This window comes from Sus scrofa, chromosome 6, assembly GCF_054392235.1.
Source record: "Sus scrofa isolate SSC_HxYL_T2T_F1_AM1 chromosome 6, Sscrofa_HxYL_maternal_Yorkshire_Landrace_v2.0, whole genome shotgun sequence".
Taxonomy (NCBI): domain Eukaryota; kingdom Metazoa; phylum Chordata; class Mammalia; order Artiodactyla; family Suidae; genus Sus; species Sus scrofa.
Window position 1 is genome coordinate 101,799,871 of NC_139388.1, and position 25,099 is coordinate 101,824,969.

General features: G+C 52.3%; 2 protein-coding genes across 34 annotated transcripts in view; one reads left to right on the plus strand and one right to left on the minus strand.

Moving 5' to 3' along the window:
- The window catches only part of MPPE1 (metallophosphoesterase 1), a 35,914-nt gene extending 18,687 nt beyond the window's left edge, over positions 1-17,227 (plus strand). For 3 of the 29 annotated variants that reach the window (XM_013988813.3, XM_005656102.4, XM_005656104.4), the window contains exons 3-12: positions 538-618; positions 7,819-8,204; positions 10,192-10,300; positions 12,222-12,325; positions 13,162-13,236; positions 14,520-14,628; positions 14,745-14,813; positions 14,888-15,010; positions 15,493-15,633; positions 16,464-17,227. In XM_013988813.3, the coding sequence (XP_013844267.3) occupies positions 7,924-8,204; positions 10,192-10,300; positions 12,222-12,325; positions 13,162-13,236; positions 14,520-14,628; positions 14,745-14,813; positions 14,888-15,010; positions 15,493-15,633; positions 16,464-16,646 (1,194 nt within the window). In that variant the 5' untranslated portion in view covers positions 538-618; positions 7,819-7,923 and the 3' untranslated portion in view covers positions 16,647-17,227. Of the gene's footprint in view, positions 1-537; positions 619-7,818; positions 8,205-10,191; positions 10,336-12,221; positions 12,326-13,161; positions 13,237-14,367; positions 14,629-14,744; positions 14,814-14,887; positions 15,011-15,492; positions 15,634-16,463 lie in introns of those variants that run through there. The other 26 variants (XM_084964106.1, XM_021096045.2, XM_084964107.1 and 23 more) reach the window with 15 other exon arrangements.
- Positions 15,624-25,099, minus strand: part of GNAL (G protein subunit alpha L) — an 87,032-nt gene continuing 77,556 nt past the window's right edge. For 3 of the 5 annotated variants that reach the window (XM_084964103.1, XM_084964104.1, XM_021096047.2), the window contains exons 8-13: positions 24,243-24,316; positions 24,012-24,070; positions 23,377-23,497; positions 22,279-22,409; positions 20,703-20,770; positions 17,374-19,375 (exon numbers count right to left, since the gene is read on the minus strand). In XM_084964103.1, coding sequence (XP_084820229.1) covers positions 19,229-19,375; positions 20,703-20,770; positions 22,279-22,409; positions 23,377-23,497; positions 24,012-24,070; positions 24,243-24,316 — 600 coding nt within the window. In that variant the 3' untranslated portion in view covers positions 17,374-19,228. Of the gene's footprint in view, positions 19,376-20,702; positions 20,771-22,278; positions 22,410-23,376; positions 23,498-24,011; positions 24,071-24,242; positions 24,317-25,099 lie in introns of all 5 variants that reach the window. The other 2 variants (XM_003482035.5, XM_021096048.2) reach the window with 1 other exon arrangement.

A 25,099-nucleotide genomic window follows, 5' to 3' on the forward strand; every position in this document is an offset into this window, starting at 1 on the left:
TTTACCTTTTCCAGAATATAGAATTCATAACATTAAAAAAGGTTCACAGTATTTAGCCTTTCAGACTGGCTTCTTTCACTAATACTATGCATTTAAGGTTCTTCTCATGTCTCTTCATGGCTTGATAGCGCATTTCCTTTTAGTGCTAAGTAATATTCCACTGTCAGGAGGACCTACAGTTTATCCATTCACCTACCAAAGGACATCTTGGTTGCTTTCACGTTTTGGCAATTATGAATCAAGCTGCTATAAACATCTGCGTGCAGGTTTTTTTTAAAATTCATTGACAGCGTATAGTTGATTTACAATGTGTTAATTTCTGCTGTACAGCAAAATGACTCAGTTATATATATTCTTTTGCATTATGGTTTATCACAGGGTTGTGTGCAGGTTTTTGGGTAGATGTAAATTTTCAGCTCCTTTGGGTAAATGCCAAGGAACCGTACTGCTGGATTGTATGGAAGGAGTATACTTAGTTTTGCAAGAAGCCTCCAAACTGTCTTCCAAAATAACTGCTCCATTTTGCATTCCCACCAGCCACGTATGAGAGTTCCTGTTGCTCCACATCCTCACCTGCCTTTGGTGGTGTTAGTGTCTGGATTTTGGCTCTTCTAACAGGTGTGCAGATTATCTTGTTTTAATTTCCGTTTTCCTGATGACAGTGATGTGGACCATCCTGTCATGCGCTTCTTTGCTGATATACTTGTTTGAGGAGGTGTCTGTTAAGGGCTTTGGCTCATTTTCAATTGAATTTTAATTCTTAAATTAGAATTTTTTTTCCCCAGAGATGTTGAGGTATAATCAATGAATAAAGTTTTATATATTGGAGTTCCTGTTGTGGCGCAGCAGAAACAAATCCAACTAGGAACCATGAGGTTGTGGGTTCGATCCCTGGCCTCGCTCAGTGGGTTAAGGATCTGGAGTTGCCATGAGCTGTGGTGTGGATCAAAGACGCAGCTCACATCTGGCGTTGCTGTGGCCGTGGTGTAGAGTAGCAGCTGCAGCTCTGATTGGACCCCTAGCCTGGGGACCTCCATATGCTGTGGGTGTGGCCTTAAAAAGCAAAAAAAAAAAAAAAAAAGAATTGTATATTGAAAATGTGTAAGATGATGCTTTGATATACGTGTACCTTGTGACATGGTTACAAGTAAGCTAATTAACATATCTTTTTTTTTTTTTTTTTTTTTGTCTTTTTGCCATTTCTTGGGCTGCTCCAGCGGCATATGGAGGTTCCCAGGCTAGGGGTCAAATCGGAGCTGTAGCCACTAGCCTACGCCAGAGCCACAGCAATGCAAGATCCGAGCCACGTCTGCAACCTACACCACAGCTCACGGCAACGCTGGATCGTCAACCCACTGAGCAAGGCCAGGGATCGAACCCGCAACCTCATGGGTCCTAGTCGGATTCGTTAACCACTGCGCCACGACGGGAACTCCTAATTAACATATCTTGCTTCACATAGTTACAAAGTTACCTTTTATGTGATGAGGACACCCTAAGACCTGCTGCCTTGCTTTTGTCCATTTTTTAATCAGGTTGTTTGTTTTCTTAGCTTTTTTCCCCCTCCTTACTGAGTTTTAAGAGTTCTTTGCATATGTCGGATACCAGTCCTTTATTAGCTGTGTCTTATGCAGATATTTTTCTTTTCCTTGGAACCCTCTTACCCATTTCTAAGTGTATGTTTCAGTGATGTTGAGCATATTCATGCTGTTGTGCAGTCAGTCTCTAGATCTTTTCCATCTTGCAAAGCAGAAACTGTCCCCTTAAAGAAGCAGCTGTCCCCCAGCCCCTGGCAACCACCGGTGCCCTTTCTATCTCTATGAACCTGACTACTGTTGCTTATTTCACTGAGCATAATGTCCTCAAGGTTCATCCATGCATGGCCTGGGGCAGCTTCTTTCCTATTTTAAGGGCTGAATAATAGCCCATTGCCCTCAGGTGTTTCCATCACATTTTGTTTACCCTTTGTTCATCCGTCAATGGACACTTGGTTGCCTCCCCCTTTTGGCTGTTGCGAATCGTGCTGCTGTGGACTTGGGTGTTGCAGATAACGTCTTTGAGGTCCTGCTTTCAGTATGTTTGGGTACGTTTGGGTATGTACGCAAAAGTGGGATTGCAGGATCATATCGTAGTTCTGATTTTAATTTTGGGGGAACCACTGTACTCTTTCCCACCGTGGCTTCACCAGTTTACATTCCTACCAGCCGTGCACCAGGGTTCCCATTTTTCTACATCCTCACCAATACTTGTTATTTTCTGTGTTTTGATAATGATTATCCTGTCCGTTTTGTTTTGAGTGACTTGCCTGAGGTGACACCCTGGGAGGTGACAGCCCAGCTGGGGTTTAGGGGAGAATGTAGGGGCTCCAGGCATTTCAGTGTCCTTCCCTTTAGAGGAAAATGTCATCTCCCCAGAGGCTCAGGGAAGGTTGTCATCACTTCCTCTGACCAGAGGGCTGCTGGGCTTCTCTTTTTCCAGGTCCCACTGGGGCTGGCGAGCAGGTGCTTCTGGGCACCTGTTTGCTAGGCTCCTGACTGATCAGGGGAACAAGAACACTTCTGTCCCTTTTCCTGTGGCATATGGAAGGTCCCAGGCCAGGGATCGAATCTGAGCTGCATCTGTGCCCTATGCAGCTGTGGCAACGCTGGCTCCTTAACCCCCTGCACCAGGCCAGGGATCAAACCCACATTTCCATAGTAACCAGAGCTGCTGCAGTTGGATTCCTAACCCACTGTGCCACAGCAGGAACTCTCTGTTGAGCATTTGAAGACAGATAATGGCTGAAAGAGTGATGTTGTGTACGTTTGTAATTCTAAGATGCTCAGGAAGGTAAGACTAAGTCATTAAGTCCACACACATTGAGCACCTACTGTTTGTGGGCACGAGAGGGGAGCATGGAGAGAATGGGGCTTGGTTCCTGTCCAGGGAGTGGGGAGAGAGCCCAGTGCCATGAGAACTGTGGGTGTGGCCGGTACACACAGTTCAGAGAAAGGGAGCACGACCTTTGTCCTGCCTTGCCTCCGCTGTGTGCACTGCAGCCTGGTGTTTTCTGCTCTGTTTAAATCTGTTTAAATGTTTAAATTAAATCCTATTAATTCTTAATGTTTTAAAGTTAAATTTTATATTTTCATTGAAGTGTTTTATTTTTAAAAATTTGGGTCACAAACCACCAAAGTGATTTCATAAACCAGTGATGGGTCTCTTCTAGCTTTTTGAAAATTTCCAGGATGGTAGACATTGCTGAGCTGTTGTGTGGTGGTGTGGTCTGTGGTGTCAGGATAAGAAGTGTGTGTGATAGAAATTGCATGCCGGGGTTCAGGCAGGGGCTGTTCCCTGCAGATGGGCCAGGACGGTCCTAGAAGCATATCCGCCTTCTGATCCCAGGCTTTGAACTGCGGGAGCCTGTGTGGCTTTCCTGCTGGGTTAATACTTGATAAGCTTCATAAACTTGCAGATTGAACTTGGAGAGTGAAAACAAGAATGATTTATTACTTTTGTTTCTGAGCCCAAACCTGCCAACGTAAAGGAAAGCTTCTAACAAGGACAGAATTATTCATTATTAATCACAAGAAGGCAACACACAGAAGAGTGTTTGTTTATCACAACCTCTCACTTCCTTGTTTTGCGGGTGACGGTCTCTTCTGGGTCCGGGCTGTTCTGAGAAGGGACCAGTCTTGGGAAGGACCCACTTTCTCGTTGGTCACAGTGAGAGCCTGGATGTGGAGGGACGGTGGCACTTGGTGGTTCAGGCTGTGTGGCTGGGGGATCTTAAGACACTGGCCTATTTATTGTGATTGAGATGAAATTGAAGGTTTGCTTTCAGTGAGGGAAGGGTCTGGGGGCTTCGGGAGTGGAGTGTTAGGCAGCTCAACACGATGAATGAGTGGAGGGTCAGGGTCAGCCCGGGTCACGGGCCTCCTTCCGGGATCCCGATCCCCTGGGTTCCACTGACCGAGGCTGCAAGGTTGACACTAATCTCGTCCTGGCAAACCTGTCCTCCATGGGTGAAATAAAACCCATATCTGTGGCAGGATGAGAAAACCTTAGACCTAAAATATTTCTCTGCCTGTTCGGGCCTCCTGCTTTCCTTTAGTGGTAGTCATGTGTCTGCATTAACCAGGTCTCCTTCGGGCATCATCTTCTTTCTTGATCTTTTAAGTGACCCCCGACCCACTCTCACTTTGAGGGCACAGGTCTGCTGTGTAGATTGTGAATAACACTTCATTTGACACAAAGTCTTTGTCTCAGAAATGAAAGGCTGTCTCCCAGGTTGGCTCCATTTCTTTCTTAGATGGACTTGGTTGGGTTGTCCATTGACAGTGAAAGACTTATTTTTTAAAAAAAAGACACTTTGGGAGTTCCCATCGTGGCTCAGTGGTTAATGAATCCGACTAGGAACCATGAGGTTGCGGGTTTGATCCCTGGCCTTGCTCAGTGGGTTAAGGATCCATTGTTGCTGTGGTGTAGGTTGCAGATGCGGCTCAGATCTGGCGTTGCTGTGGCTCTGGCGTAGGCCAGCTGCTACAGCTCCGACTCGGCCCCTAGCCTGGGAATCTCCATATGCCGCGGGAGCGGCCCAAGAAATGGCAAAAAGACAAAAAATAAAATAAAGGCACTTTGTGGACTTTTCTGTTGCTCTCCCTGCGTCAGTGGAGGCGGGTGCTGCAACCTGGGAAGGGTAGGGGGCTCGTGGGAGGTTGTCGAGATGCAGCGTCTCTGCCGGTGACCCAGGTAAAGGATGAGGTACCGAGAGGACCAGGGCTCTGGTGACCCCCCAAGGCTTTGGGTCCTGCTATTCCATCAGCTGCAGGGCAGGGACTGGCTGCCTGTGGTCTTGGGCCCTGAGATTGGCGCCTGGCCTGGCCCCCCCCACCCTTGGTGGGGTGGTGGGGTGCACTCTGGCTAGGCAGTTGAGACGGTGCTGGGGACACGACTTGGGTGGGTTATATAAAGCAGACTCTGGAAGGAGAAGAAAAGTATTTCCAAGACTTCAGCAGAAAGGCTTCTGTTTGAGGATTTGGTGTCAAGTTCTCAGATATGGTCTTCACTCTGATGAGGAGTTCTGTTTTTTTTTAATGATTGCAGGATACCAGATTCACGTGGTGTTAGGGTTTTCTCAAGAAACAGTGTAACAGTAACCACACCTGCTGCTGCCCCCCATCCCGAGTCCTCTGGCCAGTGGCTCCTGTAGGGCATTTTCCATTTCTTTATGGAAGGGAGGACTGGACACCTGAGGGGAGGGCCAGGCTCCGTGACCTCTGGCCCTTATCTAAGCTGACTGCCAGGCAGTGGGGGCACTCGGGGAGCTGGTCCCCCCTCTTCTGGGTCCATTTTTTTTTTTTTTTTTTTTTTTTTTTGTCTTTTGTCTCTCTTTGTTGTTGTTGTTGTTGTTGCTATTTCTTGGGCCGCTCCCTCGGCATATGGAGGTTCCCAGGCTAGGGGTTGAATCGGAGCTGTAGCCACCGGCCTACGCCAGAGCCACAGCAACGCGGGATCCGAGCCACGTCTGCAACCTACACCACAGCACACGGCAACGCCGGATCGTTAACCCACTGAGCAAGGGCAGGGACCGAACCCGCAACCTCATGGTTTCTAGTCGGATTCGTTAACCACTGCGCCACGACGGGAACTCCCTGGGTCCATTTTTGTCTCACCCTTCCTGGCTGCAGGCTGCCCACCTGTCCCCCTGCTCCATTTTGGTCCCAGGGCTGGGAGGGCGGTTTAACTTGTACTTCAGGTTTTCCAATGGGAAACTGGAACCTGGAGAGTGCAGGCTCCACACAGCCCCAGGGTGGGGCTCCCATCCCTCCCAGTCCTGTGGGCGGAGGACCATCAGGTTCTAGAAGTTTCAGCTGCTGCCTGGCCTTCCCTTTCAGGACTTTAGGGGGTTCAAGGCCCTGTGAGAGGCAGCGGGAGCTGGGATTGGATGGTTGCTTTTGATAGATTTGCATGAACCCAAGCTGAGGGGCCTGGATGGTGCACGCATTGGTTATTCCCAGAGTCCCGCTTCCTGCTGTATCAGCAAGAGCAGAGTCTGCCATTTGTCCACATCTGTGGTTTATGACGGGGACGTGGCCCCTCCTCCTCATGTGTGTTCAAGGAAGTGCTGCCCCACAGGGTGGAGTCACACCTGGGGTGACTGCCGTCCTCAAGTGTCTTCCTGCCGCCAATGTCAGCACCACTGTGCGCTCTCCCCGGTGGCTCCCGGTGGGAGAGAAAGTCTGTGGACCACGGATGGTCCAGTCTCAGCCAGAACCAGTGAGGGGACGGCTAGGCAGCGGTGAAGGTGTGGCTTTCCTGTGACCCCAGCTGATGCACGGCTACTTGTGACCTCTCTGTCTGAAGGGATGTATTTAAAATGTAGCGCTTGTGTTCTGCCCCCTCTTCACTGAAGTCTTGGTGTGGATGCTGCCTTTCTTGGCAGACAGAGGGCTTGAGAGTGGGACGCATCTTCTGTCATTTCCTCTTTTCTGGAAAGCTGTGTGTGGAAGTGAGCGTTTGTGTAGCCTGACCACTGTCAGCACAGTTTCAGCAATTTCTGGTGTTTTTAATTCTGTGCTTACGTTTGTTTGTTTTTGTCTCTTTAGGGCTGTACCCACTGTATGTGGAGGTTCCCAGGCTAGGGGTGTAATTGGAGCTGTGCCTACACCACAGCCACAGCAACGCAGGATCCGAGCCACATCTGCGACCTATACCACAGCTCACGGCAACGCCGGATCCTTAACTCACTGAGAAAGGCCAGGATCGAACCCGTGACCTCATGGTTCCTAGTTGGATTTGTTTCTCCTATACTACGACAGGAACTCAAGTCTATGCTTATGTTTTAAACTTGATCATGGCCCCTGGTTATCTGCAGGTGAGGTTTCACGTGGTTGCTTCTTGTGAACCCACTTTGAGATCAGTTGGGCCTCACAGGTGCAGGTGTGAGAATTCTGAGAGCTGGACTTGGTAGAGGTTGTTTGGGGCCCCACAGGAGTGACAGTCCCCGTCCCCTTAGCTGTCAGCCACCGGGGACTCCCAGACTCTTCCTAGGAAGTGGTCTCCCCAGAGGACTTGTGTGCCTACTGGCTTGGGGCGGCCCAGGGCTGGGGTCTCCTCTGCCCCGCCCATGCTCCGTTTGCAGATTCCTGAGGAAGCTTGAGCAGGATGCCACCTCTCGGCCCTTCATCAGTCTGCTCCTCAGATGTGTCAGATGCCTTCTCCGTAGGATGCAAAGTCACTTATAATTTAGACACACCCATAAACACTTGGAAGGTTCCCAGGCAGAAGTTACTGCACAGAGCTGCCGTATAAAGGCAGGCCGTTCAGGGTTTGAGGCAAATGTGCAGCGGAAGCCGTATTTGTGGGGACACGTGTCATCCCAGTGCCTGGCTCTCCTGGAGCCAGTGAGGTGCTGAATTCACACTCAGGCAGCTCTGTCCAGGGGCTTATCTTATAGCCTGTTGATTTTTAAGGAGAGTGGTGAATGCTTTGCTAGCCGGGCGGCAGTGACTATTAATGGCTGATGTTCCTGTTGGGTCCCCTCCCTCACAAACACCCTCCCCCAGACTCCCAGGTAGTGATAAAATTTCATAGTCCCAGTGGGAAGATGATTCTGGTAGCCCTAGTCTGGCACATGGGGTTGTAGAGTCTGCCCAGGAAACCACTACTTTCCCTCGGTACTTGATACGACGGGTGTCCTTTGTGGATGTACAGGTACCGGGCAGCCCCTTTCCACTGGGGAACTGGTGGATCAATCACGTAACCCAGGTTCCAAAGAGGGGTCATCATGGTGGTTTCTGGACACAGGTAACCCGCCTTGTCCCTTTCCCCCCGCAGGCCGTGGCCCAGACCCAGCAGTGGCGGCACCCGCTGGGCGCCTGGAGCTTGGTGAGGCGAGGTCTCTGCAGATCTGGCTCTTGGCACTGGGCCCCTGGCAGAGGCATGGCTGCCAGGCTGGGCCCCCGCAGGCAGCATCTCCCGCTGCTGAAGAGGAGGGGAGTCCTGCTGCTGAAACTCACGGCCGTGACCTTAGCGGTGCTTCTGTTCTGTGAATTCCTCGTCTACTACTTAGTAATCTTTCGCTGTAACTGGCCTGAGGTGAAACCTCCCACGGACTCAGACGGTGGCCACGGGACCCCTGAGCCTGTGCTCAGGGCCATGTTTTTGGCTGACACCCACCTGCTCGGGGCCTTGCGAGGCCACTGGCTGGACAAGTTACGGAGGTAGGGGTGGAAGTTGGGTTCTGCAGGTCTGTGGGCAGAAGGGGGTGTCCCCCTTATCCAGGGTGGGCCTCACTGCCTCAGGGACCAATTCATTCTTTCCATTCACCTTGCTATTCCTCGGCGGGTGTGGCCTGAGCCTCTCGACTGTGAGGGATTCCCATAGAAGGCCAGGTACCTAGGTGCGGTCTGCCCCTCCCCCCAGGCAGGGTCTGGGGGTGCCCCTTGCTCCTCTAGAGTGAGTGAGCCCCTGGTCTGCCCCTCTGGGTGCCCGGGGAGCAGAGCAGATTTGCGGCTGTGCCCCCTTGGACACTCTGGACCTGCTCAGTCTGCTGTTCCTCCTGGGAAGGCTTTGAACAGGTTATTTCATCTGCGCTGAAGTACCCATAACAGAAGTCACCACCTTGGCCACTTGCAACTACAAGTTGGGGCACCAAGTCCACTCCCGTTGTGTAGCCGCCACCCTCACCCCCAGGACATGTTCATCTTCCCCAACTGAGATGTGTCTCATCCAACACCAACTCTCCTCCCCCTCCCCAGCCCCTGGCCCAACTGCTCTGTCCCCATGAACCTGACTGCTGTGTTCCCCACACAAGTGGGGTCCCATGGTATTGTCCTTTTGTGCTCCACTGAGCAGGTTCCCTCTGGTCTGTCCATGTGGGAGCAGGAGGCAGTGTTTCCTTCCTTTTGAAGGCCGAGTTTTCCTCCACTGTCTGCATGGGCCACGTTGTGTTTATCCATCCTCTGCTCATGGATAGTGCGATGCTTTGGCCTTTGGCCTTTGTGAGTGACGCCCACCAAAAGGCGATTGATGGGGGCTTTCAGCCCTGGTGATCCTGTCCCCCAACCCCTTTTTGTCCCCTGGCTTCATCTGTGCCTCCCTCAACAGTCTTTCTTCCTGTGGCCAGAGCATCAATGTGCTCGGGGAGTGGGGTGGAGGTGTGTGACATCCCAGGGGCTGGTGAGGGAGGCAGGACGTAACGGGGGGCTGCTGTACCTTCTTACTCAGACTTTAAACCCAAGGAGGCGTGAGACAGGGAAGGGCCAGGGTGAGGCCTGGGTTCTCTGGGTCTAGCCCAGGGCACCTCACCTATGACCAGTCCTGCAGGCAGCCCTCCTCCTGTTTCCATACGATTCTTCTCCAGTCACGACAGACTGCTGAGAAGTGCATCTGCGAGGCGTCCTGAGTGAAGTGGTGGCCACGCAGAGGTCTACATGGGCCTCAGTCTCCTCTGGCCAAAAATTGCCTTCACGTCTCGATGTCTTGATGTGCCCCAGGATGTCATGCCCCCTTTTGCGGGGCAGGGGCAGCTGGGAGCCTTTAGAGGGAAGAGCTAGGATGCTCAGGACAGTGGCAAGTCCGCTTGGCCGGGGGATGCAGTGGACTGGGCAAGCACTGCCAGATCTGACACCTGCTGTGTGTGGTTTTGTACAGCTCCAGCCGTGCCCCTGACACCCTTAGGTCATATCCCTTGGCAGTCCTGTGAAAGCAGGTCTTCATTCACCAGCAGAGCAGCCAGGAATTAAGGGCACGGGCAGCGTTCTGGAGGCACCAGCTGGCTGCTAGGGGCGCAGGCCCGTTAGGCTCAGGACCTGGGCCTCTGGGATGCTGTCTTCCTCTGGGATGGTTGCTTGTGTGTCTGGAGTCCGCAGGACTTGCCTCCCCTGGGACTCCAGGTGCTGCCACCTCTGTGTGTCTGGTGGTGTCGCACATCTTGGAAGCTTGGTTACACCTCCCGGGCCCCTGGACCCTTGTGAGGAGGACGGCTTCGGATGCAGTGTGGGGCTGACCTGTGGGTACCACCTGGGGCTCAGCCTCTGCAGGATGTGTCCCCCCCCTTGGTGAAGCAGACAGGGACTCTGACTCTTCCAGGCAAGCGGGGGCAGGCATGGAAAGAGAGGGGACCTTTTAGTTCACTTTGTAAGTGGTCCATGACCAGTGTGGCCCCACCCAAGACACAGACTGATCCTTTTTCTTCTTGGCTTCAAGGGAGTGGCAGATGGAGAGAGCCTTCCAGACGGCGCTGTGGCTGCTGCAGCCGGAGGTGGCCTTCATTCTGGGGGACGTCTTTGATGAAGGGAAGTGGAGCTCCCCCCAGGTGGGACCCTGCGACCTCTGCACACTCATCCTGCGGTGAGGTCCAGCACAGGAAGCCATGGGATCTGAGAAGCCATCCCCCTGTGGTTGGAAGTGCCAGTGTTAGAAGCATATAATCTGGGAGCTCCCTGGTGGCACAGCGGGTTCAGGACCCAGTGGTGATTGTCACTGCTGTGGTGTGGGTTTTATCCCTGGTTCGGGAATTTCTGCCTGTGGTAGGCACAGCCAAAAAAAGTACAGTCTGTCTTGAAGATCTTAGGCTCTGTGTCAATGCCAGCCCTGGGTTAGGAGTTCTAATCTTACATTTATCAGTGTAGGAGATACATGGATTAGCCAAACACCCCTTCCCAGGACCCTTTCGGAAGAGGGAAGGTAGGCAAGAGGGATGTTCCTTCAGCTGTCCTTGGATTACAGAATACCTGTGGAAGTGTGGTCTGAGTTTGTGCCTCAAGGTTGCTTTCCTTCTGAGGGAGGTTGGGAGGGAGCTGGGGGCTTGGCGGGGCTTCCTCAGCCCTCAGGGCCCGAGTCCAGCTGATGTGAACCTTTCCACAAACCCAGGGAGAGGCTGTCCTGGCCTTGGTGTCAGAATGCTTTGCTTATTGCATTTCTGAGATTAATAATAATAACAAAAGAAAGATGTTCTCGCTGCTTAGTTAAAGATGTTCAATCACTAATGGTTTTGTGAGATATTTTAAAAAAATTCATTGAAGTTTCCCGGGACAATTCAAAATCTGTACAAAGAAAGTCTTGGTCTGGATGTGATAGAAACCTACTTTTCCTAGGGCTGCAGTGTTTGCTGTAATCTAGTCCGTAAGTAATTATAAGGTGATTGGAAATGCTGTTTGTCAGAAGCAACCAGTTATGAAATGAGGTTGGATATAGATATTGCTTTTGCAAATTGAGGTGAACGTTTTATGTTTTTCTAGTTTTATGTTATTCTAACTTTATTTGTTCATTTTTATAAATGTTTTGAAGGAATGTCTAGCAAGCATATTTCCTTAGCTGGCACAAATTTAAAACTCTCAGGATAAAGTTGACCACTATTCAGCTAAGTATTGTCCAACCTGGAGTGTTGTCCAGTTTGTGTTTTTAGGCTTAACAAAAGTGAGAATTAAATGAACATCATTCTCAGGCTTTAACAGTTAAACCGGGAGTTCCCATCGTGGCGCAGTAGTTAACGAATCCGACTAGGAACCACGAGGTTTCGGGTTCGATCCCTGCCTTTGCTCAGTGGGTTAATGATCCAGCGTTGCCATGAGCTGTGGTGTAGGTTGCAGACGCGGCTCGGATCCCGCGTTGCTGTGGCTCTGGCGTAGGCTGGCAGCTACAGCTCTGATTAGACCCCTAGCCTGGGAACCTCCCATATGCAGTGGGAGCGGCCCAAGAAATGGCAAAAAGACAAAAAAACCAAAAAGCAAAACAAAAAAACAACAGTTAAACCGAAAGTCAGAAAGGTCAAGAAATTTGTTGGATTTTGTTTTTCTGTCTGCCACATCTCATCGGTCCCCACCCCACTGTCCTGCCACAGTGAGCTGACCCTGATGGCCCTGGTCCTTGGCCTGGTGGAGATGTGTTGCACCTGATGTTTCTTCAGGGCCTGTCCTTAGGACAAGCCCAGATCCAAAGGGAATCCCAGCCTGGGGTACCTGCCTGGTGTCAGGAGAGCCGGAAATGGGTCCCTGAAGCAGGAGTTGTGGGGAGTGCCAGTTTGTGTTTGAAGATGGGGGAGATACCCTATGTCATTAACATCTGACATAAAATTAAATCATTAAAACGCTAAGTTAGTCTTGGGAAGAGAAGTTAGAACATAGAATTGGGAATTCCGCATCTTGGCTTAAGGAACATCACCTGGACAGTGAGTGACCTCGCCTCACCACGGGGCAGAGGTTGCCGGGTCTCAGCGATGGCACTTCTTCCTGCAGGCCTGGGCGGACGACGTGGCCCGGTTCCGGAGGATGTTCCGACACCCACCCCATGTGCAGCTAAGGGCAGTCGCTGGCAACCACGACATCAGCTTCCACTACGAGTGAGTGGCCGGCAGAGCTGGTGTACAGCTGCTGCCTTTTGGTGGCCTTGTGCCGTAAGGTTGCAGGTGTGACCTTGCGACGGCACACCAGGAGTCACACTGCAGCAAGGACTCCAAGAGGGCGGGTTCCTTCTTGTCCTGCGCATAGTGTACCCTCCAACAAATGATTTGTATGTCTTTGAGTGATTCTAATGTGAGACTAACAGCCTTTACTTAAATTTTCTTGGAGTTCCCGTCGTGGTGCTGTGGATAATGAATCCAACTAGGAACCATGAGGTTGCGGGTTCGATCCCTGGCCTTGCTCAGTGGGTTAAGGATCTAGTATTGCTGTGAGCTGTGGTGTAGGTCACAGACATGGCTTGGATCCTGAGTTGCTATGGCTCTGGCGTAGGCTGGTGGTTACAGCTCCGATTTGACCCCTAGCCTGGGAACCTCCATATGCCGTGGGAGCAGCCCCAGAAAAGGCAAAAAGACCCCAAAAAATAAATAAATAAATAAATAAATAAATACATTTTCTTCAGGAATCAGAAAATAGGACGATTTGGGCTTTAGCTGCTGATGGGCATATAATGCTTATGAGGTGCCAGCCTGTTACAGGCACGGCGCTTCTGTATATTAGCTCCGTTACTGTTTTGTTTTACCCATTATTTTTATTGTTTTACCCCTGTTATTCTGCCCGTTGTTCTGTGAGGAAGCCCAGTCAGTGGTGGGGCTGGTGGGGCTTGGAACTGACGAGGCTGGTCGGGCACTCAGATCCTAGAAGTTACCTTGTGTGTTTGTGGTAATTCTTAAGAATTCTTGTTCTGAAAAATGTTTCTTTTTACAATTGACCATAGGATGAACACATACAAAATAAAACGATTTGAGAGAGTTTTCAACCCAGAAAGGCTGTTTTCTTGGAAAGGAATTAAGTGAGTATTACTTGTGAATCCTTGCAAAGACCTCTAGTCCTTGGAAGCTGAGTTTGTCGGAGGTGACAGATCTGCTCTGTCCAGCCTGGTTTGCACACCATGGTCACATCCCAGTCACCACCTTGGTTTCCCTGATGACTCTGCCCAGCCACCGGGGGGTCTTGTTCTTTCCGTCTGCACTGCCTCCGGGTGATGGGAATTTCCACAGCCCTCTTTGCAAAGGGGTCCTTCCTTGTCTTGTAAAGGCTGGTCCTGTGCGTATGGGTCCTGGTTCCCAGGGTTTGGTGGCGAGCGTGCTGACCATCTTTGGGTCGGTGCGTGTGTGCATGCGTCCCCCCCACCTCCCCACCCAACTGTCCTGATGCTAGATCAGCATCCTGACCCTTTGGTCTGACTGTGGTCACCTGCTCCCTGGGGCCTCAGCCCCCTTCTGCTCGTGTATGTCTGCAGACCTGGGGGGGAGGGGAAAGCTGGGGGAAGGCATGTCCCCGTCCTGCCCATGTTCTTCCCAAGGGTCTAGAACTCTGCCCACTGTCCAGCCTGGCCAGTGAGATAATGGGTGCTGCCCTAGAACCCTGAGCTGGGTGGGGCAGGGCCCTCCAGCATCTTCCTTTTGTGACTCATGATGGGGACACTGTATGGGTTTTTCTCCCATGGTCAGATTTTAAGGAACCCTCAATGCCATGGTCACATTCCGGGTCACTTGCTTAATTAGTTCCTTATCTCTAAGTTCTTTAAACATCAGGCACCTCCTCACAGCCCATGTGCCGCTTGTGTAGGCAGTAGCGGGACGTTTATTGCGTGTCCTTGAAGAGTGACTGAGGTGAAGGGGCTGCAGGAGAACTGCAGCCGATTCTGTCGTTAACCCAGTTTGGGCTCATCCAGCCCAGTTAGCGCTGCCAGCACTGCCACAACCTTGGTTTCAGGCTGTGTCCTGTGGTGTTGGGTGACATGGTCCCCACATGGAGCCAGGCCTGTGGGAGGGCCCTTAGCTCCCAGTCTTACAGCTGGACCAGGGACACAAGGTCATATCCGAGCATGGCGGTCACCTGGGACCTCTCATGAACTCAGAGTGGACTGTCCTTGGCCATGTCGTGGACTCGATGCCCAGAAGTACTGTTTTGTTCTTAGTGTCATCTGCACCTGCAGACATGGTGTTGCTGAGTGGAGACGTGCTGTGCAAGGAGGTCCCCTTCTGGGTGTGTAGCTTCTGTGTCCTGGAAACTCTGTCGTGAGTGGACAGTGCGGGCGGCCCGGGGACTGATCTCCTGCCCTCTCCTCAGTTTCGTGATGGTCAACAGCATGGCCCTGGAAGGGGACGGCTGCACCATATGCTCTGGGGAAGAGGCTGAGCTCCTGGAAATCTCTCACCGCCTCAACTGCTCTCGGGAGGTAGGGCACCCCCGCCCCTGCCGCCCCTGGCCGGCCCCAGTCTCCCGTGTCCCTCCCCACCGGCCAGTGTCCAGAGATCGAGGGGTTCTCGGGTTAAGGGACTGACCTCTGACCAGCAGGAGCGTCGCCCCCGCGGGTGTGCAGACGGGCAGCGGCTGCCGGCCTCGGCCCCAGTCCTTCTACAGGTGAGCAGCCCCACCCGCAGCTGCCAGCAGCGCCGGGGCTCCTGGTCCCCTGACTCTTCTCTGGTTCCGGACAGCACTTCCCGCTTTACCGGAGAAGCGACACCAACTGCTCCGGGGAGGACGCCGCGCCCCCCAATGAGAAGGACATCCCCTTCAGGGAGCGGTATGATGTGCTGTCCCGGGAGGCCTCGCAGAAGGTTCGTCGTGAGGGGTCCGGGGCAGGGTGGGGTGGCGTCTAGGCAGTCATTTCATGCCCCCGACCCTCGTCAGGGGCATGCCCTCTGCTCCCGTATATCTAGGGCATGATTCTTTCTCAGCTGGTCTTTGTTGTTTCCCAACTTATGTGTCCTTGGGAAGCCAAAGAGACTTAGATTTTTAGAGACTTCATTAGAATGTGCTTTCTTATGTGCGTGTATATAAATATATCTCTGTATTTGTAATATAAACAAATATTTATGTGGTGTATATAATATATAAAATATATCTATAAAGTAAATATATATTTATAAAAAGCAAGTATAGCTGAAAAATATGAAATCTGAGCAGAGGCAGAGCTCACTTCAGATGGAGTCTATGAGCAGACCAAAGGATTTAAAGGGCAGGGGCAGCGGGCCACCCAGCAGGGCCTTCCAGTGGGATGTGGGCCTGGCTACACCCTCACTGCCCCTGTGTTGTGCAGCTGCTGTGGTGGTTCCGGCCGCGCCTGGTCCTGAGTGGCCACACGCACAGCGCCTGTGAGGTCCTGCATGGGGCCAGCGTCCTCGAGGTCAGCGTCCCATCTTTCAGTTGGAGAAACAGAAACAACCCCAGTTTCATCATGGTACGTGAACATTTATTTTCATCTCAAAGCTTTCATAACGTAATGAAATCGACACACTAATCAACTAGGTAACTGCTGCAACCTGTGAAAATACACAGACACCGTAAGCATACTCGCCCCACAAGCACACCCAGCATGAACACCCCCCTGGGGACAGTTGCGGGGGGTACCCCACAGCCCTTTATCCTGTAGTGCCTTTGGTTTTCTAAGGAAACAGGGTCATTTTCCTTCATCAGCTGCAGTCACTCATCTTATTTTCCACACACGCCATGTACTCTGGCAGAAAAACACGACAGCTCCTGCACTTGGGTCAGGGTGTTAGTTAGTGATGACCTGATGTTTCAGCTCCTTTCTTTGACCACCCCCCCCCCCGAGTCCAGCATCTAAGTCACAATACTTTTTGTGTCAGGTGCTTCATAAAGAGATGGGGAAAACCTCCTGTTTTCAAATCCACAGTAAACGAACATTCCCCAGTCATTCCATACAACAAAAATGTCTGCCAAAAAAGAGCCCTCCGAGATGCCCCCACTGCATGCATTTCTAGGTAACACATTATTTCGGCATCAAGTGGCATGAAAAATAGCTCTGTCCTGCTACTTCCTCTATAGCCACTGATCTTAAGTCCCCAGGATCCTTGGAACCCTCTCCTCTTGCCCCCGTGTTGTAGAGGCACCCCCTGCGCCAGGGGCTGGCCTGAGGGGGAGGTCAGCTCCCAGACCATCTGCACTCAGCACCCTGGGACGCAGCACTTGGGGGCAGAGGGGTGGCCGGCTCTGCCCCTGGCCTCAAGGGGGCCGCCACTGCAGCTAATGGCCTGGCTCCTTCTGCAGGGCAGCCTGACGCCCACGGAGTACGCCCTCACCAAGTGCTACCTGCCCTGTGAGGACACAGTGCTGATCACATACTGTGTGGCGGTGGGGACCCTCGTGCTCCTCACCCTCCTCCATGTGGGGCTCCTGACCTCGCCCTTGCGTTTCGGTTGGAACCTGCTCAGGAAGTTTAAGACTACGTGAGCAGCAGGGGCTTGCTGCACTTCGTGATGGAGCCAAAGGAACTGGACCTGGGCTGTACCCATGGAGGGGAGACCTCAGGAGTGCGAGTGGGGACCACTCAGGGTCCTGCAGAGCCAGTGGCTGATGCGTTGTTCTCGTGCCGTAGCAACGCAACCTGTCCTGTACAATGAGCCTGTCTTTTATCACATACACGTGCGGTCAGCGACTGAGTGTACAGCATGTGACAGCTGTGAGCATGTCACTTCATGCACTGACAGCCCTCCTTCCCTGCGGCCCAGCCGGAAACACTGATTTGCTTCTGTCCTCCTGTGAGCGCTTCTCAGAGCCTATGTTGTATAAATATGTATACTAAAAATAAAACTACAGATGCTACGAGCAGAAATATATTGTTCTCAGAGACTTGTATTTCTCACTAAATTAATGGAATCGGCGTTTAGGTAAATGTAATTTTCCCTCTAGCCGACCAAGCTGTTAAATGTGAATTGAATGTCAGTGATCAAAAGAAACTTGAGAAATGGACCAGGAACAGGCTTTTGGTATTTTAAAATAAACATGCCTTGGCAATTTTAAGCCAGATAAAATTTACTCTTTTTGTGTTTGTTTCTAAGCGTCTGGCTCTTCATTAAGTAGGAATTTTAGTCACAGGAGAACTGGATATAACAATATCCAACTTCATTTTTGTGTGTGTGTGTGTGTGTGTGTGTATGTGGGGCTGTATCTCTTTGGATTTTCTTCATGTTGTGTTTTACTTGAAAATGCAGTGGAAACTCAAAATCATTTCCACTTTGTATGTCTCACTCAGTTCAATCGAGTGTTTTATGAAATAGTCAAGGATGAGAGGAATAGGAATTGGGTGCTAATGATATTAAGAATGTGATGATGCATGGTCTGTGACATCCTGTATTTGATGGGAGAGTAGTCTGTAAATGTGGACGAGTTGATTAATCAGTATCAGAAGGGCTGACTTACAAACTTTAAAATATGAAAGACTAAAAGACTAGATTAATGAAGTAATAATGCAGGCTGGGCTGCCCTGCTCTGCATTTGCGTTGAAATACAACGTTGGACATCTTAACAAATCCTCTCTGACCTGAGAAAACCACCCTCAAGGCTGGGACAGAACGTGAACAGCTTTCTAAGGTCTCACGCCGGAGCTGAGCCTGACGGGTGAGGCTGCATTTGCAAATCTTTCAAGTTTGACAAACAGCCACGTAATTCTGACTTCATATTTCAAATAAAGGTTTTGTATTGTTTCTTCTTCAAAAGGTGAATAGGATTCTATCCTTTGATTCTCCAAGGCCAGACACAAGCCTTTTCAAACCCTTGTGTTTTTCTTGCTGTTTGTTTACAATGGGACCTGTTATCAAGTAAGTGGTTCGAAAACTTTGACTGAGGGAAAGGGTGACCTTGTAAAAGTCTTTTTTTTTTTTTTTTTTTTTTTTTTGTCTTTTTGCCATTTCTTGGGCCGCTCCTGCGGCATATGGCGGTTCCCAGGCTAGGGGTCTAATCGGAGCTATAGCTGCCAGCCTACGCCAGAGCCACAGCAACGCGGGATCCAAGCCGCGTCTGCGACCTACACCACAGCTCACGGCAACGCCGGATCGTTAACCCACTGAGCAAGGGTAGGGATCGAACCTGCAACCTCATCGTTCCTAGTCAGATACGTTAACCACTGCGCCACGACGGGAACTCCGTAAAAGTCTTTGAATAGCAAAATAATTGAGAAATATGTTGTCTGGACAGAAAAAACATCCTGAAAGAAGCTTGGGATGTGGGTATGGCATTTTGTGAGGTGTGGATGCTTAATGTGTATAATTTACGTTTATATAAATGTGTGTGTATATATAGTTATCAAGGAGTTTTGTAAAAAGTACCAACCTGATAAAATAGCCCAAACCCTGCCCCACACCATCATTCCTCCTCGAGCTGGCGGCAGGTAACGGCGGTCAGCTGGTCAGCACGACATTCTTTTTACAGGGACAGCCAGAGGCAAGGCACAAAGATCTACAGGGTTTCTCTTGAGTAGTTATACAAAATAATAGTACATCTTGTGGTCTGTACAGTATAATAAACCAGCCGTAAAACAACAACAAAAAGAACCTGTGGTGGAGGCTGCTGCCCGAGCAGAGCAGGTCCAGGGAGTCATGAGACGGGGTGTACTTAGGGGCGCGTGTGGGCTTCTGCCTAAATGTGGGAGGTCAGGGGGGCTGGGTTCAAGGGCCTGAGGCTGGCCGCCCTGCAACTAGGGCTGGACGGGGTTCTGTCCCCTCTGTGGCTTGGGGTCGACTCAGAGTCGGGGGCCAGCTGGCACAGAAAGGTGGCCACCTGTTTGCCCGAAGCCTCTCGTGTCACCCACGTGCCCCCACATCAGACTTGAGTGTGTCCCTATCTGCCCTGTGCTCAGGAGTCAGAGGGGCCCCACCCCAGGGTCATCCGAGGGAGGACGGGTGGTCTGCGGCCACAGACGGGGCGGGAGGCGGGAGACAGAGATGCAGCCCAAACCCGAGGGGACAGAGGCGGCCGGCCACGTGGCTGGGATGGGACTCACTGCTTCCTGCTGTGGCGAGGGGAGCGGGCCGGCCTCACAGGAGCTCGTACTGCTTGAGGTGCATGCGCTGGATGATGTCCCTGCAGTCGTTGAAGACGCGGCGGATGTTCTCCGTGTCCACCGCGCAGGTGAAGTGCGGGTAGCAGTAGTGCTTGCCGTCGCCCGTGGCCGTGCTGATCCTCTGCAGAGACAGGGCTGCCCATGAGCTCCGGGGGGACTGGGAAGCTGCCCCTGTAAGTGCTGGACACTGGGGGCCGTGGGGACAGGACATGGGTCCAGGCTGCCACCAAGAGTGAGGGTCGGGGGGAACTTTCCACTTTCTAGAAATGCAGGTCTAATCGCACCTTCCGACGGAACACGCTGCCTCCTCGGCCTGGGGGATGGGTCCCAAGGCACAACCCCGCCACCATCAGAGACCAGAGGTCTGCACATTGTGGGGTGGTGGTGGGTTCACCTGTCTGTCTAGGTGAGCACCTGGTTCAGTTCCCCGTCAGACCACCCAATTTGTGCACTTGGTTAATAACTTCTGATTTTCATTAGGACAGCATTTTGTGGAGCACTTTCTGTGTGTTCTCAGACTTCAGGGATGCACCTCCAAAGGGAGCCCCAACAAGTACAGACACCCGGGAGGAGCTTCTCACTCAGCTCCGCAGGGGCTCTGGGCCATGCTTCCCTCACCCAGGCTGTCCCGGAGACCCCGCTGCTCAGAACCCCTTTGGGGCCTTTGTTTCTTGTCTTTGTGACTTTATCAACATAGGTCTCAAGAAGCAGCCCTAGGGGTCTGGGGGGCAGGTGAGGGTCTGAGGCCCTGGAAATGCTGGGCAGCCCTCCCCGTGGCCCCGGTGGTCTTGTGCCCTGTGTCATGTGCTGTTGGGTCTCTCTGCGAGTGAGCCTGTCAGTGTGTTCTGGCGTTTGCTCATTTTAAGGTAATCAAGCTCACGGCCAGCTCCACCGTACACAGTATTCCATAGAAAAAAATAAAGCACATGTGGCAGAATTTGACCATTTGGCCCATCTGGGTGAAGAGTGTGTGGAAGTTATTTGTGCAATTCTTTCACTTTTTACATAAGTGTGAAATCATCTCAAAGTAAAATGTTTTTTCAAAAAGGGAGTGTCTGAATGTAAGCAAGTCCATTTCCACGTTCACCTTGATCTGAGGAAGAACCACACCCAGCACAGGAGCTGATGTTGCAGACTCTGCTCAAGGACTCTTTCCTTTTTGGAAAACACCACATGCACAGGGCCTGGCCATCTCAGTGTTGCCCTGGGGTCTGTCCACTGCGGGGAGAGAGTCCTGCCTGTTCCTGCAGGGAAGCTGTGTGACCTGAGGTCAGAAGCTGACCTCTCAGAGCCTGCCAGTTCAGCTGTGAGAAGAGGATACGGCACCTGCTCGTATCTCTCATCTTTAGGGGATTAAATGAGGTGGTGAGAGGGTGCACATCTGCAGCCTGCAAAGAACACCGTAACCCTGACGTGGCAGGGAAACAATGGGCACTGAAGCTGCTCACCAAGAACAGGTCCCGGATGAAGAACTTGGCTCTCGTGACTTTGGGATCCTCTCCTGCATCTGGTGTTGCTGCAGAAGATCAAAGGGAATTTTATGTGAGTGACGTGAAGCAGACAGCATGATGGAAACGTGAGAGGCCTGATAGCAGTGGACAGCCCTGAGACATGTGGCCAGGCTTGAGGCTCAAATGTGACCGCTGTCTCTCTTCTCTCAGGGCATTTTTTTTGTTTGTTTTTTGTCTCTTTTTGTCCTTTTAGGGCTGCACCCTCGGCACATGGAAGTTCCCAGGCTAGGGGTCTAATCGGAGCTATAGCTGCCAGCCTACACCACAGTCACAGCAACACCAGATCCGAGTCGCATCTGCGACCTACGCCACCAGCTTACGGCAACACCGGATCCTTAACCCACTGAGTGAGGCCATGGATCGAATCTGCAACCTCATGGTTCCTAGTCGGATTCATTTCTGCTGCGCCACACGGGAACTCCATCCCAGAGCATTTTCATTGAACAGCTGTTCGTCACCCTGATAAAGCTTTGTTTTGGTGGAGGGGCGACAATTTCCATTCAAATCAAATGAAAGCATCCCACTGCCTTCCTCCTCCCCCTGCCCCCCTGCACCTGCCAAGCCCCTCCCTGGAGAGGCTGTGAGCCTTGTTCTTGGGGCTCCACCTCTGCTCCTACTGCAGCCCCTGGTGACAATGATCAGGGTGGCCACTTGGACTCCCAGCCCTTCCTGAGACTTTTCCAAGGAAAGGTGCTGATGACGGGGTGAGGGCAGCCAGGACACTGGATGGAGCTCCAGCAGCAGGGCAGCTGGGGGCAGAGGGCAGGGGGTTGGGGGGAGGAGGCACAGAAAAACCCACAAGGCTGGACAAGGTGAGTGCAAAAGTCAAGATGGGCTTCGTGTTAATGGAAGTTTCTGGGAAAGTCCCTTTCACTCTGCTTTGTTTAGTAGAAGTGGTGGTATTTAGCCGTAAGCAAATCCCTCCTTCGAGACTCTGGTGGCCCAGATGCACTGAAAGCCCAAGAGCAGCCACTGGAAATGGGTTCCTGACTCCTCTGGGTTTGCTGGATGGGGATTTCCCGGCTCAGCACCAAGTCTCAGGGCCCAGAAGCCCCCAATGTCCCAGGCTGGCTGGTCACCCGATGAAGTCACTGTGCTGTGGCCAAAGTCAACCCTGGAGACAGATCCCAGCAAGGCAGGGGCTTGAGCAGAGGTCGCTGCTGCCCTGTCCCCACAGGCCCCCCTGAGTGGCTCCTGCATAGGTCACCGTGTGGGGTCAGCAGACAGGTCCATGCAGACCAACCTGGGGCCCCGTGATGCAGAGCTTTCTCCAAAAACCACACTTTCAGCACGCTGCTCTTCCCCCTCCTGCCTAGTGTGGACCTTGTCAAACTCTGAAATCCTTACAGATGGGCCCACAGGACGTCTTACTTACTCTAGTACTGCAGGGAGAGGATTGGTCCAAATGACCTGAATTTTCTAGATTCGTTAGAACTTCTGGAATTACAGCTCCAGGGCTACTGAAAAAACAGTTCTTTTCCTTCACGGAGAAACACTAGTTCTGGAAGCTTACCGTCTTCCGGAACAGTGTAATTTGCATACTCCGGGAAATAGTCTTCAATCTTTGATTTCCCTGCCAAGACCTTTTCCGCCAGCATATCCTGCTTGTTCAGGAACAAGATGATGGAGATGGTTCGTAACCACCTGGAAGGAGAAGCATGCACACAGGCAGGTTTGTTGTGGGGCGTCCGCCAGAGGACAGCCTGCCGGAACTGGCTGAACTCCCTGAAGCCCCAGGAGCTCAGCTCCCACCGTCCTGTTGTGAGCAAGACTCTCACAAGGTAAACATTCCCAGGGGGTGATCCGCTCCACGGGGACCCACGTTCACCCGCACCAAAGCCGAGGTTCCCGCAGGGAGTAAACTCTTGGATCTGTGGTATAATTTAGTAACAAAGAGTCAAAAGAGCAGAACTTAAAACTGTGACCACAAAAGGGACGACTCACGAGCTGGTCACACAGTGCATCTGGGGCTCTGGGCCGAGGAGCTGGTGTTTGGGGACTGGGGGTCTGTCACTGTGCTGACATGCCCAGGGATGGGCTCAGGGGTCATCCAGTTATTATGGATGCTCTGATTGGGTGCCCACTGAATTTTTTTTTTTTTTTTGGTCTTTTGTCTTTTCTAGGGCCGCACCCGCAGCATATGGAGGTTCCAGGCTAGGGATCTAATCGGAGCTGTAGCCACCGACCTACACCAGAGCCAGAGCAATGCCAGATCTGAGCTGCGTGTGTGACCTACACCACAGCTCACAGCAACTCTGGATCCTGAACCCACTGAGCGAGGCCAGGGATCGAACCCGCAACCTCATGGTTCCTAGTCAGGTTCATTAACCACTGAGCCACAACAGGAACTCTTTCCCCTCCGCCCCCCCCCGAATTTTAAAACCAAACAAAACCAACTTTGAACTGTCTTAGGCTCTCAAAGCAGAGATTTGGATGTTCTTACAGGAGCGTTAACCCAGGAATGTCCCCCACATCAGAGGGACCAAGGGAGGTGCTTGCTACGGCTTGCAGGACATATGGCAGGGAAGGGCGGCCCTGGAGAGCAGGCTCGAAAGGGAGCTGGGGGGCATCCACTTCAAGTCCACGGAGGCTGGCGCCGCGCCTTCCTTACCTGTTGTTCCAGATGCTTTCGAAGAGGTCCAGGGACTCCCGCAGCCTGTTGGTGTTGTTGTCCTCCCGGATCACCATGTTGTAGCTGCTGCAGGCGGCCACGTAGATGATGGCGGTGACGTCTTGGTGGGAGGAGGGGGGAGAAGGGGCACCTCAGTTACGCAGGCAGAGCGGTGACGGTAAAGTGCGCTTCAGAGTGCCCCACACCCCGGGGACCCCGGGGAAAAGCGGGTGTGGGGGACTGGCCAGCTCAGGAACAGCCCAAACTGGCAAAGATCACGTGAACCCGGGATGCTTGACCTCCCTGTTTATTTTTTTTGTCTTTTTAGGGCCACACCTGGGGCATATGGACGTTCCCAGGTGAGGGGTTGAATTAAGAGCTGCAGCTGCTGACCTACACCACAGCTCACGGCAACGCCGGATCCTTAACCTACTGAGTGGGGCCAGGGATCGAACCCGTGTCCTCATGGATACTGGTCAGGTTTGCTGCTGCTGAGCCACAATGAGAACTCTCTGACCAGTGTATTTATGGGGCCTGTGTTTAAGGCACTCATGGCTGCGCCCAGTGACAGCTCCTTAAACACAGCAGTGGGGTGAGTGGGAGTCCTGCCCATCACTGAATGGGTGCAGAATCACCGTTGAAGCACTGGATCCATTTCCTCCTCTCGTCCCTCTGGCCTCCGACATCAAACATGCTGGGGGAGAACACAGCCGGCAGTTATCAGGGGAGGAGGATGCGCCACCTTTGCTGTCCCTCCGCCCGGGGGCCCTGCTAGGCTGCCTCTTCCCTGCGCTGACCGCGCCCTGCGGTTGGCAGCAATGCGGGTCTCAGGGCGGCCCCTCGGAGGCTCCTGCCCGCACACTTACTGGAAGTTGACTTTGTCCACTTGGAATCGTGTCTCAAAAATCCCTGAGGTCAGAACTCTGCACCTGAGCAGGTCCTGGGGGCAAAGAAAACAAGCAAAGCAGGTGACCTCCCCGAGTCCACAGAAGGAAAGCCTGGGTCAGCCCTAGTCACCAAGCATCTCAAACAGCGATTCCTTGTGTCGTGAGAGAGACAAGAACTAAAAGCTCAGACAAACGCTGTCTCTCTCCCTGGAGAAAGTCACATGAAGATGCTGGTTTGGTCTTGGAGACCAAACCACTCAGGAACATTTCCTCCTGACACCGTGTCCTGCTGCCCACTCCCGGCCAGGCTCCCTGGGGTGAGAAACCAAAGGAAGCAACTCTGCACTGTTCTGGCCAGGATGCTGGTCCTTTTTACTCTCTCCTCATATTTCTGGTCTCTCAGATACAAGATGATGTGTCCCCAGGGGGAGGAGAAAGCCATGCAGTTTCACAAAGCAGCCAACCCTGTCCCTCATCAGCGTGTTGATTGGCCGCCCCTCTTAGCAGGATGAAGTGTTAGACTCAAGGGGAACTCCAGGCTCCGGGGACTGGCTTCACAGAGGGATGGCCTCGGGGACAGCAAAGGGCTCAATCTCGGGGTGTAGAGAGCAGAGGGCCTCCAGGAGGGGGAGGGAGGGTCAGTCTGAGTGCAGACCCCTGACCTGGGGGTTCACTAGCTCTAGGGGCATCTGAGAGCTTCCGTGCTGAGCAAGACAGGGGGCTCTGAGTCTGCAGATGCCTGAGGGTCAAAGGTGGGGGCACAGATGGTCCCCTCTGCTGCCTACCAATGCACACTGGGGTGCAGGGCGTGCTTCCCCAGCTCAGCCTCAACCCAA